General features: G+C 37.0%; 1 protein-coding gene and 1 long non-coding RNA gene across 4 annotated transcripts in view; one reads left to right on the forward strand and one right to left on the reverse strand.

Moving 5' to 3' along the window:
* The window catches only part of LOC131276006 (uncharacterized), a 31,592-nt gene extending 21,064 nt beyond the window's left edge, over positions 1-10,528 (reverse strand). The window contains exons 1-2 of the long non-coding RNA XR_009183480.1: positions 10,304-10,528; positions 9,780-9,963 (exon numbers count right to left, since the gene is read on the reverse strand). This is a non-coding gene — a long non-coding RNA (uncharacterized lncRNA). The remainder of the gene's footprint in view (positions 1-9,779; positions 9,964-10,303) is intronic.
* TMEM18 (transmembrane protein 18) lies at positions 9,790-21,175 on the forward strand. 3 transcript variants are annotated; one of them, XM_004461314.5, is made up of 6 exons: positions 9,854-9,941; positions 11,136-11,256; positions 13,885-13,939; positions 17,285-17,378; positions 17,466-17,584; positions 17,994-21,175. In XM_004461314.5, the coding sequence occupies exons 1-5, from the start codon at positions 9,885-9,887 to the stop codon at positions 17,559-17,561; spliced, it is 423 nt and encodes a 140-aa protein (XP_004461371.1). In that variant the 5' UTR covers positions 9,854-9,884; the 3' UTR covers positions 17,562-17,584; positions 17,994-21,175. The 3 variants fall into 3 exon arrangements, with proteins under 3 accessions (XP_004461370.1, XP_004461371.1, XP_058143960.1); XM_058287977.2 differs by having other exon boundaries at positions 18,037-21,175; XM_004461313.4 differs by having other exon boundaries at positions 9,790-9,941; positions 17,466-21,175.
* Positions 21,176-21,670: the final 495 nt, after the last annotated feature.

Genomic DNA, 21,670 nt, shown 5'->3' on the forward strand with positions numbered 1-21,670 from the left:
AGAGAATCAGAATGTAGACTCCTCAACTTTGGAATAAAGCCATGACTTTTTGTGCTGCCAATTCAACTTCCTTTGAGAAACAGGTTTTGACTTGCTTCTGGTAGAGACTAAAAGCCTGACCATAGGACTGAAATAATTTGAATGTGATGCTTTCTGATCCATCTTATCATAAGGTAAGGACACAGAAGAGCAGTTCTCTTTTAAGGGAAATGGGATATACAAGACTGGGCTCAAGGAAGATCCAAAAGGCATACATGAATTGCAGGTACAGGTGGCAGAGTACGTGATACCTCTTGCTTCTCACTGAATTTCCTTCAAACCACACCAATGGTCTTATGGGATATTCCTGTGGTTTGTTAACAGAAGATGTAAAATTACTGGCCTGGTTTACAGATTGGTCTGAGGATATACTGTCTCCAGCTGGTAGTGGTTGGAGGTTCATTTCAGTCCCACTTTGAAAGACCCTGAAACACAGTGGTGAAGAGAAATCATATTAAGCAGAAAATCAAGTACCTAGTACATATGCTTATGCATTTAATGCAAGAAAAGAGGGAAACGGACTTTGGCCCAGTGGTTAGGGCGTCCGTCTACCATATGGGAGGTCCGCGGTTCAAACCCCGGGCCTCCTTGACCTGTGTGGAGCTGGCCTTGTGCAGCGCTGATGCGCGCAAGGAGTGCCGTGCCACGCAAGGGAGTCCCCCGCGTGGGGGAGCCCCACGCCAAGGAGTGCAGCCGTGAGGAGAGCCGCCCAGCGTGAAAAGAAAGAGCAGCCTGCCCAGGAATGGCGCCGCCCACACTTCTCCTGCCGCTGATGACAACAGAAGCGGACAAAGAAACAAGACGCAGCAAATAGACACCAAGAACAGACAACGGGGGGGGGGGGGGGGGGGGGATAAATAAATAAATAAATCTTTAAAAAAAAAAAAGCAAGAAAAGAGGTTCTAGATGGAGATTTATACCAATCATTTGGAGTAGTTTACAAATTGGCTGGCTGGTAGGAACTTAGAGTAGACAAGGTTTTTTACAATGTTGAAAGGGAAGCGCAATAGAGAGGCATCTGGTTGGATCTCTCAGAATTAGTACAGAGCATGAAGATACTTATATAGACTGCACGTGCCTTTTCAGGGTACTCACTGAAGAGGAGGCACTTAATAATCAGGACCTGTGGGGTGCTGCTATACGGTGTGTTGTTGAAACACAGGCTCAGTCACAACAACAACTTTCAGCAAATGACTGCTTTATTACTTACACAGCACAATGGGTCCAATAGAGCAGGGGAAGAGATCCCATCATGCCCAGTCTCGGGGGGAAACCAATTGCTCAGGTCAGGGTAGTGGATGACTTCCCCAGGGGTGGACCTAATCTGTGGATGTCAGTCAGTTTTTCTCAAGGTACAGCAGTGACTGCTCCAAGTCTTAAGAGGAAAGTGGCCACAGTAGCAGGGATGGGGGCTATGCATGGGATCAAAAGTATACATATCCCCTCGCCAAGACTTACTTGGATACAAATACTGATATGTCACACCTGCCAAAAGCAAAGGTCAGTACTAAATCCTTATATGACACCATTGCCCAATAATGGAGGCAGAGGGTCATCAGCTAGATATTATCATCCTTAATTTGGATAGATGGGGTTGTGTTACCAGTGACATGGAGAATCAGTTTTATTTATTAAACCCTTTTCACCATGGATGAAGCAGTAGTTTGTCCTCAAGTAGATTATGTATGCTGAATTTGGATGTGCCTTTCCTGTCCTCAATTTTTCTGTAAGCTCTGTCATCCATGGATTTACAAAATGATTTATTCACTATTTTGGTATCTCATATACCAAAATTTCTAAGATATTCATTTTAAGGCAAAAGAAGTGATTAAATGGGCTCAGACTCTAGAATTCCCTGGTCTTACCATATACTTAATTAACTAGAAACAAACAGAACTGATGGAACTGTGCAGTCTCGGTCATGTTGTTAGCTAGAATTTTTACTTCTTATTGGAATCTTAGCCTTCGTAGGTAGTAGTAATAATCACTAAAGAAATAATGCTTTCCTGGGGAACATGAAAGCTAAGACTATCCTCCTGGTCATTTTGGCTCCCCACGCTAGCTGAACTGACAAACCAGAGAAAGGATTTGACCCCTATTTCTAAGGAGAAGTTGGTTTGCTGCTACATAAAGGCATGAAGAACTATGCATAGAAACTGGATGATTCACTACACACCTCCTTACTCTTATATGTTCAATAATGAAGGTCAGTGAAAAACTTAGCAACCCACTAAAAGACAGGTCTGGAAGAGACACAGATACTTCGTGAATGGTGTTTCGGGTTATTTAACCAGGCAGTCAACACTGGCCAAGGGTCCAAGGGTAAGTGGAACAGGGAATATGGGGTAAAAAAGAAAGTTATGAAAGGACCTTCAGCTTCCTCATGTCCAACTACAGAACTAAGAATTGTAACAACTCTGCATATTTCATAGTATCTGATTGTTTTATCCCTCCTCTATTTCTATCTTGTTTGAAGAGAACTTCTGATATATGATGACACAGTTGGCTCCCTGATGGTCACATAACATAATTGACATCACCATGAAACATAATTGCCTAATGAGTCTTGGTATTTATACTATTTGGGTAATAGGAGTTTCTTTAGTTGAATAAGAGTAAAAATAAACAGTAAATGCCTAGAGAGGTAGATTGTACTCCTTAGCCTCCATTTGCTTTTTCCACCTCAGAGCCATTCATCTTTCTCTGCCTTGTTTTGTGTTGCAGCAGGCTTACTTCTGTGGGCTTCATCTTCCAGCCTCACTGCTGGCTTACTTGTGGGTGGGTTTAGATAAAAGGAGGGCCCAGGAAGGATATCAGAGGGCAGGAGGAAAATGGAAAAATGATATTTCTTCCAAGCACACTCCCTGTTTTCATGCCAACTCTACCCCAGGAGATACTTCTCCCAAGTCTAAGTCTTGTGCCGGATGGCCCCTCCATCATAGCTCTAAGTGTTTACTGGGCTCTGATAACAGTGCTAGCTTCCCCCCTCCCTTCAGCCTTAAGAGTCATGATGCTTTCCTGAGCTTGCTCATCTCTGGATGTCTCACCTTTCCTTTCCTGCTCCCTCATTTCTGCTCACACATCTATAATTAGTCCTTCTGTTATTGTCTATTCCTGAAAACCATATTGAGTAAATTCTGCTTCCTTCTGGAGCCTGAGTAATATAACAATTCAAGCTGATTGTAGAGCAAGAAAATTATATTCATAATTTTAATTTGTATAACACATTATAGTTTACAAATATTTTTACCCGCCAATATAGCTCTTGAAAATCTATTGTACATGAATTATTTGTACAGAGGATGACAATTTGGGAAACTATTTTAGAAATAGCCAAAATTGGTGTTTCTTCATTCATATCAGATCTATATGTGATCCTATCTATAATTTTAAATTTTCTAGTGGCCATATTAATAAAGGAAAAGAGATGAAATTAATTCTAATACTATATTTTATTTAGCCCAATATATCCAAAATATTATCATTTTGACATATAATCAATATAATAAAATTATTCATGATATATTTTATATTTTTTACTGTCTTTGATATCTGTGGTTTATTTCACTTTTAAGGCAAATTTTAGTTTAGAGCAGCTGTATGTCAAGTATTCAGCAGCTACCTGTGGCTAGCAGCTGCTGCAAAGGACAATACAGTTTTATACTATAGAATACATATGTTCTTGGAATTCAAAAGACAGGGTATCACTGGAGACTGAGGTAGTTAGAGAAGGCTTCCTGAAGAAACAAATTTTAACCATTTGGAGAACAAATACAAGTTAGACTATTAAGGAGATGGAGGAAAGATCAGTTGGGAAGACTTCGGAAATCTGGGAGTGGAGTGGTATGAAAGGAAAGATGAAAGAGACCTACAAAGCTGGTTATCCAGAGACAGGCTATGGTTAATAAAAAGAGAACCAGCAAAATGGAAAACAGGAATCTTCAAATATAAAGAAGAGTGCAGTGCCAATAAAAAACAAAAATTACAAGAAAATAAACAGCATTAACGGCATGTACTAAGCACAACAAATAGAAAAACTAATACCCAATAAAATTAAGTTAGTAGAGCAACTAGAAGACTTAAAAAATAAATATAATCAAATTTCCAAATAAAGATAATAGAAAAATAGATACATGTCAATCATTTCATAAAAACAGGAACAAAATAGAATTCCTGATAATGTAAACATATAACCACTGAAATTTTTTTTAACTTTATCATTTTTTTATTTAGCAAATATATAAAAAATGTCATTACCACCTGGCAATAGTCACATTGAAGACCCAATATCCACTACTTATTGCCATATTGGACCTCACAAGCCTAAGACATGAAGAACTTAATATTTTTTTTTAAAATTTTTATTCTCTCTCTTTTTTTAAGATTCATAGATTACACAAAATGTTACATTGGGTTAAAAAATATGAGAGGTTCCCATATACCCCACAGCCCACCCTGCCCCCACTCCTCCCACAGCAACAACTACTTTCATTAGTGTGGCACATTCACTGCATTTGATGAATACATTTTGGAGCAATTCTACACAGCATGTGTTATAGTTTACACTGTAGTTTATATTCTATCTTTAAAATATATTACAGAGATGAAAAACAATGAACAGAAGAGAAAAACATGATAATGAGCATGTATGCCAAGCAAGGCGATTTTCCCAAATGCAGCAAAAATACAAAGATATTTTGAAAGATAGCTAAAAAACAGAGAAGAAGACTGACTAACACATTCATGAAGTGAGAACAAAGAGAACAGAGAAGAGAAAATAATCACTGAAGCAAAAATGAAGTAAAGGATATTTAGCAGTATGAAAAAAAAAGATCAACACTCAGGGAAATTCTGGAACACTAAAATAAATGAAAAAATATACACTCACTAGGACTTTATGCAGAATTGCTAAAATATTTTAAGTAAAATAAATGTGATAAAATTAAATGAATTTAATAATTCACATATTAATAAAAGTAGGCATTTTAATTTTTAAATCTCCAATGTTGGGTAGAGATATTTATAAAATGGAATATAACTAAAGTAATTAACAAAGCAAGAGTAAGGGGCAGGGGATTTTTTAAGTGCCAAAATGGAAACATTAAAATGATGAAGAAATAGCCAAATGACAATAAATGAGATACATTAAATTTCCCAATTATAACATATATTCTCAGATTGGTTACTCACAAACATATACATACACAGCCACCCACCACAAAACCCACCAATCCCAACTATAACATTAAAATAAAGCTAAAATTTTCTTAGAAGAGATGTATCTAATTAAATTACTTAACTTTTGAAAATAAATGTATGTACATGATACACTGCAAAGGAAAAAGATGCAACACTAAGGAAAAAAGTAAAATGCAGAAATATTATTTTTCAAAGTTGAATTCAAAGTGAAAAGTGTTCAATAAGACAAAGTCATATTTCATGTGGACAAAACTTACAATACCTCAAGAAAATATGAAACTTATAAAATTATTAACATAAGCTCCAAAATATAAAATAAAAAATGATAGTAATACAAACAGTATTTTGCAAATCCATTTGCATGGAAAAATAATTCACTGTACTTTTAAAATATATTAATAGGTAAAAATAAATTAAAATAAAGATATTGCAATCTTAAAAATATATAACTTTTTTGTATCCAAATTTTAATATCCAAAAACAGAATTTTAAAAAATTTTGTAATAAGCATGTACCTCAACAAAAGTTATACATTAAGCCACAAAGAAAGCTCAAACAAAAGCAAAAAACACATAGCACACATTCACTTAAATTAGTTCAATACAATGAGAAATTAATAAAATTATAGCTTCCACAAACTATCTAGTTGAAAAATTTTAAAGAAATCAAAATATAAACAAATTACTTAAAAAATAAATGAGAATGAGAACACTAAATAGTAAATCCTGTGAAATATAGGCAAAGCACTATTTTGATAAAACTTTATGTTTTAAATGTATTCATTACAAAATGAGAAAGATAATAAATGAACTAATCATTAGACTAAATTAGCAAAATAACAAGTAATTTACCAAATAGAGAGAAACCTAGACAATATAAAAGCAGTACATAAATTGTAAAGTGAAGAGATAGCCAAAAATCCAAAAACTGATTCTTTGACAACTGCAATGAAGAAAATGAGACTAAACACTGCTAGAAATGATAAAATTAATAAAGATTAAAGTAAAATAAAATAATGTGAAACTTAGGCCAAGAAATTTCCAACTATATGTTTTCTGGACATATATGGGTTACCAAAGTTAACTAATAAAGAAATGGGAAAAACAAGTACACCAAATGAAAGGAAAACTTAAAAAGATACTTCATAGTTCTCATTTTAAAAATAATGACTAGTGTAGAAGATTTCAAGGGCACTTTCACCCAAAGTTCTGCAAACGAGTAATAATTCATTCATAAGTTGACTCACGAATTTATTCAATAAATATTTATAGTGTTCTTATTACTGTATGTTAGGTACATGCTAGAAACTAAGCATGCAGCACAGAGAAAAACAGAGTTGGTTTTTTTCCTTATGGGGCTTACATGTTAAGAGTAAACAACAGGGAAACGAACTTGGCCCAGTGGTTAGGGCGTCCGTCTACCACATGGGAGGTCCGCGGTTCAAACCCCGGGCCTCCTTGATCCGTGTGGAGCTGGCCCATGCGCAGTGCTGATGTGCGCAAGGAGTGCCGCCCCACGCAGGGGTGTCCCCCGCGTAGCCCCACACTTCCTGTGACGACAACAGAAGCGGACAAAGAAACAAGACGCAGCAAATAGACACCGAGAACAGACAACTGGGGGGAGGGGGGAATTAAATAAATAAATATTTAAAAAAAAAAAGAGTAAACAGTTAAAAAAAAAGTATATGGAAAAATACATGGAAAAAAGGCAAATAAACAAACAAGATAGTTACATATATGGGTGTCATTAAGAGAATATACCTAGTGATAAGATACTGATTTACTAAGGAAGGACATTTTAAATAGGTTGGTCAGAGAAGAAGGCCTTCCTGAAGAGGTGATATTTGAAGTGAGAAGTAACAACTCAAATGCAGAGGACCATAGACTCAAATCTTAGTGACATGGTAGAGACTAACATAGCTGAGAAAAGAAAAGACATAAATGTGGCAGAAGGGGGGAAATGGTCGAGATATAGCTGAAGATGCAAGCAGGAGCCACCCTCAGTACTGTGTATAGGTCACAGAAAAGAGTCTAGGTTTTATTTTTTATCTAATTTAATTTATTTTTTTATTTTTTGATTAGTTTTTTAATTGTATTTTTTTGAAGATACTTAGATCACAAAAAATGTTGCATTAAAAAATACTAGACGTTCCCACATATCCTGCACCCACCCCCTCCTCTTCTACCACATCAACAACCTCTTTCATCATTGTGGCACATTCATTGCTTTTGGTGAAAACATTTTAGAGTACTGCTGCACACCATGGATTATAGTTTACATTGTAGTTTACACTCTCCCCCTGGATTTTATTTTAAAAACAATGGACTTTGTTTCATTGGACCTCTTCTTAGGCTATTGTAGCCAAGGAATAGATAAGAATTATAGTGGGGATGGAGAAAACTGGAGAGACTTAATACATGTTGGAAATAGAATTGACAGGACTTGCTAATTCATTGGATATGGAAGTTGTTTCAAATATTTTTTTTTTTTGGTCAGCAACAGAAAACCCAATTCATATTGGTTTAAACAATAATGTGGATGTTTTCAGTATATTTAACTATAAAGTACAAGAACAAGACCTGACTTCCACTTTAGTTTGATTCAGTAGTTCAGGAACGCCACAAAGAACCCATTTTCTTTCAACTTTTCTGCTTTGCTTTCTTGTGCCAGATTTAAACTCAGCCTAGTTTACCTGATCTTGGGGTGTGTGTGTGGGGGGGGGGGGTAGCTGCAGTTGTCCTTTTTTGGGAGGAGGGGGAGATTGAACACCTGGACTTCATACCTGGGAAGCAGGCACTCAAACCACTGAGCTACACCCACTCCACCATCATTATTAAATATTCTCATTCAATCCTACCCAAAAGAAGAGAAGAATGTTTAAGCAGCTCTCCCATAACTGCAAGGAAATGTATCTCCTAAAACCCACAAGTAAGTTTCATTAGTCTAAAGATAGTCACATATCCATATCTGACAGGATCCCTGGCAGAGGAAAGTCAAGTGTTGATTGAACTGAAACTTGGTTGCTTTAATAACACACTGGCAAGTGAATTCAGAATACCCTAATTAGCTAGAAGCAATAGAGGCGAGAGAAGGGTGAGTATCCCCAAATGCCTATCTTCTTCTCGAAGTGCGTCTCTGGACTAGCGGTATCATCATCACTGGGGCACTTGTTAGAAAGGCACAAATTCAGGCTCCCGCACCAGACCTATTCAATCAGAACCTTCATTTTCAATAATATTCCCAAGGAATGTATATACACATTTGATAAGCACAGCACTAAAACACAGGCTGGGTTGGGAAAGGGATATTTACTAGAATAAAAACCTGGTTATTATTAGGATGGGGTAGGTGATATGGGCTTTGGGTGGGAGGCTCTTTGTCTCTTAAGAGATAACCTAAACTATCTGTGACTTGTGGGTGTGGGATGATAAAAGGCTGCAGTCCTGCCCTTGGTGACCCTGGCAAGGACTCCAGTCCCAGGAAACAGTTGAACAATGCAAGGTCTATAAACTTTAAGTATTCAGGGAAAATGCAAACCAAATATGCTAAAAGCTTATCTAGAATGTCTGTACTCCATGCTAAAAGCTTACCTAAGATGTGGAAGATATATATGCTAATTCAAGCCTATTGAAAACTGAAACAAAAGGACAATTTAACCTTTACTCTCTGTATAAAATAAACTCTGAAAGTCTTGTTTAGGGCTCAGGTTTTGCAACAGGAAGCTCCCAAGTCCAGCCAGCCAGCAATAAAGCATTTTTCCTTCTCAAAATCATTCCTGAGTCCTGACCTCTCTATATGCAAATAATTGAACCTCTTGCAAATTCTACAACATAGGAAGTGGATAGATTTTGGGAAAGCAACTAATGCAGTGTGCAAAGGCAACTCAATGATGAAAAGGGCAGTTTCCACTGCATACTGTAAAGTGGAAACAGCTAGTCTAAAGCACTCGTTAAAAGAAAAAAGAATTATGAGTATGTATATAAAACAAGATTACATGTCACCACATTCTTGCCATCCTGTTTGCATACGTAATAAGTACTTCTTGAACTTCATATCATAAAATGTACATATGCTTTCCTAAATTACCTCTAATTACTTTTAAAAAGTGAGAAATGATCCCCAATAGATATTCATTTTTAATTTCTCTATCCCTTACTCAACAAATAGGTAAAACAGGACGGCACTTTCTAGCATCTCTAACCAGAATGGCACCTTAAAGAGTTAGAGGAGCACGGAGACCTTGCTTCCCCGGCCCCCCAAGAGCAGCTTCCTGAAACTGTGATGCATGGCCACTGTCAACTTTGGAGGGTGCCACCTCAGAAAAAGAGGTTGGAAACAAAACTGCAAACACCCCTAGACGCGCAGAAACAGCCTCCACACTCTCTCCCAAACCAACGTCCAGCCTTCGCCCACCAGAGGAAGCAAGGGCGGAAAAAGGGAAAGAATCTCAACGCCCGTACAAATGCAAGTCAAAAAGGAGAGAACGCAGGAGAGAGTTTCACTTTGGTTTTGAACGCGACGTAATCCCGCGAGATCTGTACCGACTTCGCTGGCAGCGGGGATCTCGCGAGAAGGAGGGCCCTGCGGCGCTGCGGGCGGGAGTCCCGGAGAGGCGGGGCGGGAAGTGGGCGGTGCTGACCGCTAAGATGCCGTCGGCGTTCTCGGTGTCGGCCTTCCCCATCAGCATTCCCTCGATGATCACGGTACTGCGGATTCCCTGTCCTCCTACGGCCGCGGGGGAGGGCGGGGTGAAGCCGAGCGTTGGGGGACGGGTCCCGCGCGGTTCGCGTCGCGCGGGCTCCGGAGTGCTCGCGCCGGGGCTGCGGTTGCCCTGCGCGCGCAAGGCGCCCGCCTCGCGGACCCGGGTGGGGCCTAGCGTGTCCTCCAGGTGGGAGAAGGGCCGGTCGCTGCGGGATGACCCCTGGCGGCCTGCGGGCCTGGCGCCCGGCGTGGGGCTGCCCGGGGCCCCCCCACGCCTGTGCCCTCTGGGGCCTTAGTTCATTCATTGGCCAGCTGAGGGGAAACCTGTTGAATTCTTCTGTTGGCCAAGTTCTTGGAGGCTTACCTGTCGCCTGGTCCTGCTGTGGACGCAGGTATTCAATGAACTAGCTCTGGTACGCAGTAGCGAGCGGTCAACGGCAGTCAGGTGCCCGTAAGGTTCTGCGGGAGGCAGCCGCGTAGACAACACGTTTAGCTTTTCGGGGGGGGAGGGGGGGAGGATGGCGCGACAGAGCGTCAAGAAGGATTAAAGGGCTCTCTGGAGGTTAGTGTTTCTAGAGATTAGAGAACAACATTCAGGTGGAGTGAACCCTGTAACACCAAGACGACTGGGAAGTTCACTATTTGGAGTGTTGGGTGTATAGCAAAAAGGCCTGGAGAAGAACGAATTGTCCAAATTCTGATTGGGTCAGATTTTTCAGGACCCCAAGTACTAGCCTAAAGGAGCTTAAAATATGAATTCTTGTTTTAACCTTGGGATTAACCAGGTGCATCACCTTGAACAAGTCACCTAACCTCTCTGAGCCTCAACTCCCCTTCCTCATCACATAATAGGATGAATGATCAATTAAGAGTTATCCAGCTCTAAAACTGTTCAATAAATAGGCAAGTACTAACATAATTCTGTATGTGCTTGGAGATTAAATCAGTGATATATCTTTTAAAATATTCACTCTGCATTGATCACAATGTAGAGTGGATTCCTATTTCTGTCCTCCCTTTCCTTCTCTTTTTTTCCCTCTGTTTCTTTGTGAGTACCACTCTGGGTGCATTGCTCAGTTGTCCAGGGGCGCTAACTTTTTGGTCTGATCCTTGAGCGTGCTCTGTAGAAGACCTTAAAGCTATGGTCTCCTTTTATTAATAGACAATGGTGAATTTCTAATGTTTTGTACTTACAGCAGACAGACTGGACTGAACCATGGTTGATAGGACTTGTTCTCTTCCATGTTCTCTGCCTGCTGCTCACTTGTTTCTCATCCCAAAGTTATAAACTACAGATTGGGCATTTTCTATGCCTAGGTGAGTAGAATTATTTAAAATTATGTGACTTAGATTGCTATGTGATGTGATATTTTATACTCTCATATTTTTAAAATATGTAAATATTTTTTACAAAATCTACCTTTTTATCATGTGTTCTACTTTGATTTTTAGACCACTCCCAGATTTAATCTTGGGACCTGTAATTATTCAGTAACTCTTGTATTGAATTTGAAGGAATCTATTAACCGCTGACTGTGTGCCAGAAATGGGTGCTAAATGCCAGTTGCATGAAAAAGAAAAGTTCAGTGTAATACTCTCTTTTATTCAGGTGTTTTCCTCTTTATGCTTAATGAGCTACTTGCTCTGGGAGAAAAAAATGCTAACTAGGAAGGAAAGTTCTATGCATAAAATAATTTATCAACTATATCAGTTTTAAAGATAAGGACTACAGGAATTTAGAGAAGGAAATAGTTGGGTGGAGTGGTTGAGAAAGTGCAAGGATAAAATAAAGGTATGAAGTGTAAATAAAATTTTAATAAGAAGAGATAGAGGAACAGATAATCTGGTCCAGGAATAATATCCTGGGAGAAGACACATAGAATGAGGGCAGGAGGGTAGCAACAGCTGATATACAGAGGAGGAGATGAATATAAATCAATGATGAGTGCGATCAGATGTCAGAAAAACCACCAATCCTCCAAGAGTTAAGTATTTCTGATGTTGGATTAAAAATGTGCTTAGGTGGAGAGGGTGGGGTAGGACCTCCAAGGGCAGACTGAAGATTTTTGCATAGTAATTTAACAAAACACAACAGCTAATCATAAATGAGATTAGTCTGCTGGCAATGTGCAACATGGGAAATTCCACAAGTACAGGAGAGTTTGTATTACAGAAGCAGTACTGAACAAATAAGAGTTCGAGTTGTTGTTTTCATTTCTTTGTACAAGAACTTTTTATCAAGTGTGTGCTGAGCAGTGCAAGGTAAACAAAATAGACATGACTCTTTAGCCTTCTAGAGCTCAGCCTTCAGGAAGTAATCACACAACTAAAAGCATTGTTATAAACTGTGAAGATGAGTGTTATGCAGGAAACTTCAGGAGCACAATAAATGGCTCAGAAGGGGGCCCTGATTTAACTTGCTGCAGTAACATTTAAATTGAGGTCTAAAACGGAAATAAGTAATTAGCTAGACAGCAAGTATATGTCACAGAAGAAATAAGATGTACAAAGGCCCTGAGAGAAACGTTGAAGAGATATTATAGACTGATCAAAGGAACTAATATATTTGAAACAATTTTTAAACTTTAGTATATATGGGTTTGTTATTCTTCTAGGATGAAGAGAGGATGACTGCTTTCAGACTTGGGTAATAATACACACAGTTCTAAGTGCTTTTACATGTAACTCAATTCTCAGATTAAGAGTTGGATATTATTTTCTCTCCTTTTACAAATGAAACACACAGAAAAGTTAACTCACTCTCAAGAACATAAAACTACAAAGTGACATGGTCAGCATTCACAATAGGACAGCCCTGCTCTATACTTCTCACTCTATTAGGTTATGAATTGGGGAACATCATCTGAAGAAATTACTGCCTTTCTCCCACTCTACACCTTTCCCTTTATATTATTTCTTGTTTTTCTTTTCCCTTTTCACCCTTTTTTTTTTCCCCCTTTTTCTTTATTTATACTTCATCAGGACCATTCATGAGTGGAGGTATTCAAGAGATCGTTCACCCCTAGTTTAATCTGCTCTTTGATTTGGGTCAAGAAGAGTGAGAGGATTTGCGCATTTTAATTTAGCAGAGAAATTAATAATAGAAATTAAAGCATCAAGTTTTTAAATTTGCTGTATCATATTCTTTAATTTTTAGCAGTGTGTGGTGGTTAAGTATGCTGGCTTTGCAGACATTATTTCCTAGATATGAAGATCAGCATTACTCTTGAATTAGCTGTGTGATTTTGGGCAAGTCACTTAACTTTGCTATGCTCTGGGGATAATTGTAGTTCCTCTTTAAGTAGACATGTGGGAATTAAATGAGATCATTCAAATAAAGCTCAGAAAAGATACTTAGATACTCAGTAAGTGTTGGCTGCCTTTGTTACTGTTGATCTTATTATTGACATGTTTGTCATCCTTCTCCATTTCTGTGCTTCCAACATTACTAGCTGCTATCCATACCTTTTGAGAATATCTCAGTAACAGTCTTGCAAGTGTAGTGCCTGTTATACATATATCTGAGGTTAAAAATCTGAAATGTTAAACTCTTAGTCTCATAGTTCTTGGAATTCTGCTACACAGTGTTTTATATGACTAAATTATGACTTGTGTTATATAGGAAATTCTACTTTGCCAAAATAGTGCTAGCTTGATTTGAGTCCAAAATTGATTTATTACTCTGCTGCTAAGTACTTTACATGGTTCTGACCATGACCATCGTGATCTTTAACTTGTATTCTTTTTCTTTTCTATTAAATGAATAGGTCCTATAACTTTATAGTTTTATAATATTTTATGTCTCATATCTAAAATGGAATTTACTCATAAAGTCTTGCTATTCTATTAAGTTTATATTAAATATTCTGTTGTAAAGAATGTATTTTTTTCTAGAATGATTAATAATTTCATTTAAATTATAACATCTGATTTTTGTCTTCTCAGTAATTTTAGTCTATTGTGCTGAATATATCAACGAAGTAGCTGCAATGAATTGGAGGTAAAATTAATTTCCTTTGAATTTTTATTGTATTTTAGGAAGTATGTGCAACAATAGTGTAACAATAGTGTAACAAAGGAATATTGCATATAGGGAATAAGACTCAAGAGAAGAAACAAAATAAATGAAATAATTGAAGCCAAGCAAAAATTGAAGCACATTTGCATTGATGGGTTTTAGCTTAGAGACAGTTTCTTAAATGTTTTAAGAACGGCATAATCTTTTATGACTGAACAATTCCAGCTGTACGATGTATTTTGGTACAGTTAATGGCAGGAATGCGAGAGAATTTAATGAGCCGTTTTAAAGTAATTTTAGTTGCAGAATAAAAATGTGACATTTTAGAAAGAACTCCATCAGTTTAACGATTCAAACAGAAAGTGGTGCCTCTTTGAGACCACTCTTCCCCGTCTCTCCTCCCTAATAACCTTCTCCATATTCTCTGGAATATGTCTCTGCTATCCCTACTTGTTATTCACATGACCTGTAAATCCCTTCCTCCTTGAAGACATACTATTATTCTTTGCAGCACTTTATCTTTCCAGTACAATGGATTTTCAGTTCCTTAACCTGCTGTTTCTCTAAAAATCACTACTCACTACTGTGTCCATATCTTATCCTAGACCTTTCCATCACCTCCTTTGTAATTTCAGTTTTAAGCTTCCCACTTGAACCACCACTTCCTATCTTAACAGCTTATTCCCTTTTACTGATGTCTTCCATTAATTTTCTACCCCAGTAGGATGTATAACCCATTGACCATATCATATTGCTTGTGCCTTACCCTTCACTCATTATCCAATTTAGATTCCCAGTCTGTCATTATAATTATTCTTTTTGCTTGTACCCCCAACTTCATTTTTCTCATCTAAATCTGTATGAATGTTTTTGGGTAAAAACCACACAATCGTTCTAAATAATAAGGCTTAATTTTTGCTCTTTCATGTCAGGTCAGACTTTTTTTGCAGACAGAAGACCTAGAACATTTCTTTTGATTGGGGTTTGCAAATAATGGCCCACAACTGGTTTTGTATGGCTTTAAATGTAAGATGTTTAGAAAGAAAAAAAGAAAAGAAAAAGCTGTTAGCCTTTTGGCAAGAAATAATTGAGGACATTGCCTTTTAGCCCACAGAGCCTGAATTTTTACTTTCTGGCCCTTCACAGAAAAAGTATGCTGACCCTTGGATCATTTGTTAATACCCTATATGACTATTTAAAGCATCTCCTCCTCTCTCTCAAATCTCTAATTTCTCATTATTCTCAGCTTCTTTATCAATGAGAATATAGAAGGAATCTGAGAAGAATGTATGCTTCCTACCTTCATTTATGTTCATCTGTTCTGCATTTCTCCTATTGGGCTGTGCTTACTATGTTCCCATCGAAGACCAACTTGTTTCCTTGTGCACTGGGTCTTACCTGCTCTCATATTCAAAGACATGAATGTAGCACACTTCTCTCTGCATCATCAGTATTTCCCTCTACTAAACCATCCCCATCAGCATAACTACCTACTGTAGTTTTTTTTGTCTTAAAAATACCCTCTTGATTCAGCTACTTCCCCCATAGCTCGGGTTCCTTTTAAAATAAGACTTGAAAGTTTGTCTATATTCATGTTTTCCGTTGTTTTCCCATTTTCTTTGGAACCCATTCCGTTTGGGCTTTTACTGCTTCCTCTCCTCAAAAAAATGCTTTCTGTATTACTAAATAAAATGATTCTCAGTCCATGTTTTACTTGATTGTATAGCAAAATTGATACAGTTAATCTCTCCCTCAGAATGTTTAATTCACCTGGTTTCTAGAATATACTTTCTGATTTCTTCCTTTTTCCTTGGCCACCCTTCCTTCCACCCTTCCTTCCGTCCTTCTTTCCTTCCTTCTACCCTTCCTTCCACCCTTTCTTCTACCTTCCTTCCTTCCTTTCTTCCTTCCCTCCCTCCCTTTTTCATACCCCCTCCCCCGCCCCGTGTATTCCTTTTCCAAAGATGTACCCCCAAAACATTCTACTCTATGTTTGTTAATGGCAGCTTACCATTCCAGTTTCTTAGGCCAAAGACCTTACACGTGCAAAAATTCTTCAGAAAATCCTATTTAAAATAAATCATGAATCCATCCATTTTCCAGTGCCTTCACCACCAACACCCTAGCCTACATTTTTTTGCGCATGGGTTATAGCAGTGTCCTAAATAGTATCCCTAGTCACCCTTGTCCCAGTCCCTTTCAGCCTTTGTCATGTAGGCAGGGAGTGCAGTTCATAGCACTTTTATTTCCAATCCCTTCAGGGTCTGGCCTTTTTCTATTTCCTCTTATCTCCTACTACTAACTCTCTGGTTCCCTCTGTCCTAGCCACAGTACCCGTGCTGCTGTGCGCTGATGTCTATGTGGCTTTCAAATCATTGCTTAAATGGCATGAAGCCTTCCCTGATCACCCTTTTAAAAAGCACCCTACACTCATGTACTCTCTCCCCTTTCCTTCCTTTATTTCCTCTGTAATAATCACAGCATGCCTATTTTGATCTCTTATGTGACTCCTCCCTTCTACCTCTATTAGAATATAAACTCTAATCAGAGATTTTGTCTTTTCTATTCACTACTGTAACCTCAGTGCTCGTGACTGGTGCATTGTAGGTATTCAATAACTTCTTGCCACTGAGTTCATGAGTTGTTAAGTATTGTTAACTATGGTTCAGCATGTTTCCTGTGTTTGTTACTGATAGAATATTACCTAAATAGAAATCCTGTCTCTGCCTGTTACTTGCTTCATACCTTTGGGCAAGTTGAAATTATATAACATTTCTGAGTCTGACTTCTCCTCACCTGTAAAAAGAGATAGTAATATCTACTTCAGAAGTTGTGAGACTTAAGATGAAAGTGTCTGTCATAGTATCCACTTAACGAAACTATAGAGTAAAATGTAAATTATTATTTTATCATTTATAAAATATAATTGACACTATTCAAGCTTTTTAGGAATTTCAAATTAGTAGCATGTTACAGTTAATATAAATTTTCTCTAGTTTAGAGTATCTTATTGTGTACAAATATTTATTTTGCCTTAAAAAATCATTAGATTAATATTCCTCTCCCTACCATCTTCCCTGTGCTCTGTTAAAGGACTATTTATTTTTTAATCATTTATCTATTATATTTTCTTCATAATGAACTTAAGATTGTGGATAAGGAAGTAGAGGTTATAAAAGATCTGAGGGGTAGGATCAGTGATGGGGGCAGGAAAATTCCATCTTCATTGACATGAGGTTTCTCCAAAGTCTTGTTAAATAGAGAAAAAGTTACTAAAAACACTTTTTTTTGTTAAGCCAAATAATTTTTACTTTTTTCTTAAAACAGGTTATTTTCAAAACACCAGTATTTTGATTCGAGAGGGATGTTCATTTCTATAGTATTTTCAGCTCCACTTCTCCTCAATGCCATGATCATTGTGGTATGTATATTGAAGACTTTTGAGTTTTAGTTGTCTTTAAGTATATGTTTTTCAATTCTAAACATGTCTCAAAATGTTTGTTTTTAGATTATGTGGGTATGTAAGACTTTGAATGTAATGATTGACCTGAGGAATTTGCAGGAGAAAAGAAAAAGAAAGAAGAGGAGAAGAAAAGAAGAATAATGTAACAATCACTTTTGGATATTGTATGTTAGATTTTTTTTTTCCTTCACCATTGTTTCCAATGTTAAAATACACATGTTCTAGGCATAATTTTTTAGCAAATGATTCATGTTTTGTAAAGGTTATATATTCTTTTATTGTGAAATCCACAGTGATAGAACACACACTAAAGTTGGTTTTTAAAACAAACACTAACATCAATCAGGAGATTTATTAAACATAGATCTATATTTAGAATGTGGTATTTCTAGTTAAACTATAAATATTTTCTAATCAGAGCCTTTCATAATTTGCTGATTACTTCACATTGTTTATGTAGTTAGTGTTCATTATAAAATGTTAAATTGATGTAGAAATGTTAAATTGTTATAAATATCAAATGATGTTCTACTTGTGGGCACCATTACCTATTTATCATGTTGTGTTTTCTAGTCTGCAGCAGTAGTTCTCAACCAAGGGTGATTTTTGTCTCCAGGGAACATTTGGCAGTGTCTGAAGACATACTTGATTGTCATGACTGGTGGGTGATATTGGCATCAGTGGGCTTAGCCAGGGGATGCTGTTGGAACACAGTACAGTGCACAGGACTGTCCCCACGACAAAGGATCATCCAGCCCATCATGTCAATAGTGCCAAGGCTGAGAAGCTCTGGACTAGAAAAACCTTGTTAAAAAGACTTGAAGCAAAGTCTTGAAAAAATGTTACATTTCAACTTTTTTTTTTTTTTTAGGATGATAGCAAAAGTTTTATTAGGAAAGCACCTAGGAAAGATGAAGGAGGGAGGGAGCAGGATGGGACAGGGAAAGCCTTCAGGCATTACGGCAGCTCTGACACCTTTTCTAGCTTTCTAACGGCCTCAGCCTGCTGACCACTGTTGAGGGTCTCTTCAAGTGTCAATATAATTGTTCACATGGTGGAGGGTGAAGTGGTGGGGGAGGTCTGAGAGGCCCCCAGGGCGGAGGAGGTGGCCAGCATCTCAGCAGTGGTGGTGGTGGGCATCCCATGGGGTAGTGCATGAAGGGTGGTCCTGGGAAAGGAGGGGGCCCCCTTGCAGCCATATTAACCAAGTCCTGCCTGTTGGCATTCTGAAGCCTCTCATTCTGTAGGAATAATTGTGTCTGCTCAAGAATGTCAGTCAGTGTTTCATTTTTCTCTTCCAGGGTTTTGATGTTAACCTTAAGTTGGTTACTTCATTGGACAGGCTGTCATTGCTCTTCTTCATGTCTTGAATCCATTCCTTTGATTCACTTATCGTTTTTTCCCAATGGGATAGATTTTCTAGAATTTTAGTGTTTTCCTCCATGCAATTCTTGATTGTCACCATCATTTGCTATACATTGGCTTCATGTATTTGATGCTTTACAGCAAGCACATAGTAAGAGATGAAAATGGCAAATGTAGCAATTCCCAAGTAAGCAACAGGTTTCCAAGCAATGCCATAAAAATCTGGACTAGGATGAAAATCATCAGGCAGATATTCAACCAGATTGAATGGGAAGAATAAGTTTTCTTTTGTATATTCATAAATCACTGGAATTAAATTCCTTGTCATATTTTCAAAAATACACTGAGCCCATTCTGAGGATTCTGATATTGCCCAGTAACTCATAGCTGTGTTGACACCCAGGATCTTTACTTCTTTCTTGTCACAGGAAATGTTCTCTCTTTCACAGCTAGCCCTCCCATGTATGAAGTCCCGGGTTCAATCTCTGATACCTCCGTCCACGTGGGCCAACTTGGCCCCAGAGGGGCGGCGGCGTCTCCATGGTGGCAGGTCCAACATTTCAACTTAATGAACCAATTCTTATGAGGTTAGGTCTCTGTAAACATACATACAGTCTAGGCCCTGTCAAAACAAAATGAAAGAGCCTACTTCACTTTTTCATTACAGCTAAAATGTTAAGATATAATGGAAGCCATTCAAGTCAAAATTCTATGGAAAAGAACATGCTGAATGAGTCCTTTTGATTATTTTATCCTTTTAAACTAATAGAATATTATGAGAAATAGGAAAGGTTTATGATAATTCTTCCAAAGTTTCATGTTTTGTTTTCCTATACTTCGGTTGCTCAAGAACACAGTGTTATCAGTTTTATTAGAACAGGTATAAATATGACTTTGTAATATTTACTTTATCAAATAATTCATATATAGTAAGCTGGTTCCTTTCAAATCGCATACCATAACTAGAGAATGACAGGATTTGAATAGAGATCCAAATTTTTAAAAATACAGTGTTCAATAAAGCAAATTATACTGGGTCTTGATTTTGGTTTAAAAAAATGGTTTGGAAATGGTGGTTTTAATTTTAACAGGATTTTTTCCCTCAAAGTAGAATGTACTCAGATTTCAAAAAAAAAAGTCTAAATGAAAGAATTTATATTTAGCAGTTTAAAAGTTGACACTTTCTTTGATTATAAAAATAAATTTCAAAATTCAGATACGTAACACTTTATAAATAATTTAAGTGTTCTCAGTAGAGAATCTACTTCCTGAGTTTTGATTTATCTTTTAGAAGTGAGTTGATAGAATTTTCTTGAAAACTCCACTGGAAATTTTAGTGTTAAATTTTTACAATTCTTGATTTGTTTAACTTTTATACTGAATATAAAAAAGTACCTTAAAAAATAGCACTCCAGTGTTAAGTCACATTTTAAACATAAGATTTTTTATCGAGTATTGCTTACCTAATTTGTCAAGTATTGCTTGCTTAATTTAACATTTTAGAGGATTACCAATTCAGGATGTTTAATGGTATGTGTTCAGAACAGTTCAGTATATCACAAGTTGATTTCACAGAATATACAATCAACTTGGACCTGTTATGTTAAAATTACAATATGAATATACAAGAGTGGTAGATGATAATGCTGTGTTAATGTGGAGCTCTGCCACTGTAAATTTGTTCCACACCTCTCAGACCTTTTTGATGTATGTAATAAAAACTGGAATAAGAAATTGTTTAAGATAATGAAATTCTAGTCTTGGAATTGTTAAAGGCAGCTATGATATAGTTGATTTAGCTAATAAAAGAGAAACTTGTAGATATTGTAAATTGTCACTAAGGTTTTCACTGTCCATAAATTATTTTGAATGTTTCATATGGGACCATCTGTTTTACTCTGAAAAATAACGTAACAGTATTGTTAACTTTGTCTTAACTTTGTTTATGGTGTTAATTGCTTATATCAATGTATGAACCTGGCATGAGGTCTTTTTGTTTTGTTTCCTTTTTATATTTTGGAGCAGGGAAATGAAGGGCACTTCAGGTCTATCTCACAAAAACAAACTTCACTCGTTTTTACTGTTTAATAAATTCATATTCAGTGGCTTAAATTGCAGCATTAAGAGATGTTAATATTTTGTTGTCCTCACTACTAGGGAAAATCCTACAAGCCAAAATTGTCAACAAACTTTTCAGTAACTTGTGTGAAGACTGTTAATCCCACTTCGAAAGTTTGTGATAAACCACAAACTATAAAAACTATTTTCTATAAACATAAAAAGAATATGTTAGAGATTCTGTGATCTGTTAAAGTGAAGCAAATGTTTTTATTGTGTATCTATAAACAAAACAAATGGAGATTCAAGATTAAAAAATGTTTTGCACATTCCAAGCTTGTAACACCTTAATGCCATATCCTTAATAACATATAGTACACTTTTCTTTGATCCAAAATTCTATATTTGTTTTAAATTTTACTGTAAATTTAACAGATTACCCATGACATCACCTCCAGCTTCAAATTGGTGGGTCACTTTGGTCCAGGAGCTGGTACTAAGCTTTACAAACTGAGAAATTCAATTTTGTTGCTATCAAAGGAAGAAAATCAACTCAGACACAGATTTACACATATCAAATAAGCAGTATAAAAACCTGAATGATTAATTTATTGTGAGAAATAAAGTGACTAGGGATGATTAACATTCCCTTTAGAAAAAAAATTGAGAAGTTAGCAAAATTAAAAGTTTTAATGAGTAGGGATTCATGTTAGTATATTAGGATTCTCTAAGGAAACAGCTGACAGGAAATAAATGAAATAATGCAGTTTTTGTAAGAGTTGTCTTATGCAACCGGGGGGATGGGCAAGTCCAATTTCTGTAGGACA

The sequence above is a fragment of the Dasypus novemcinctus genome, chromosome 25 (assembly GCF_030445035.2).
Source record: "Dasypus novemcinctus isolate mDasNov1 chromosome 25, mDasNov1.1.hap2, whole genome shotgun sequence".
Lineage (NCBI taxonomy): Eukaryota > Metazoa > Chordata > Mammalia > Cingulata > Dasypodidae > Dasypus > Dasypus novemcinctus.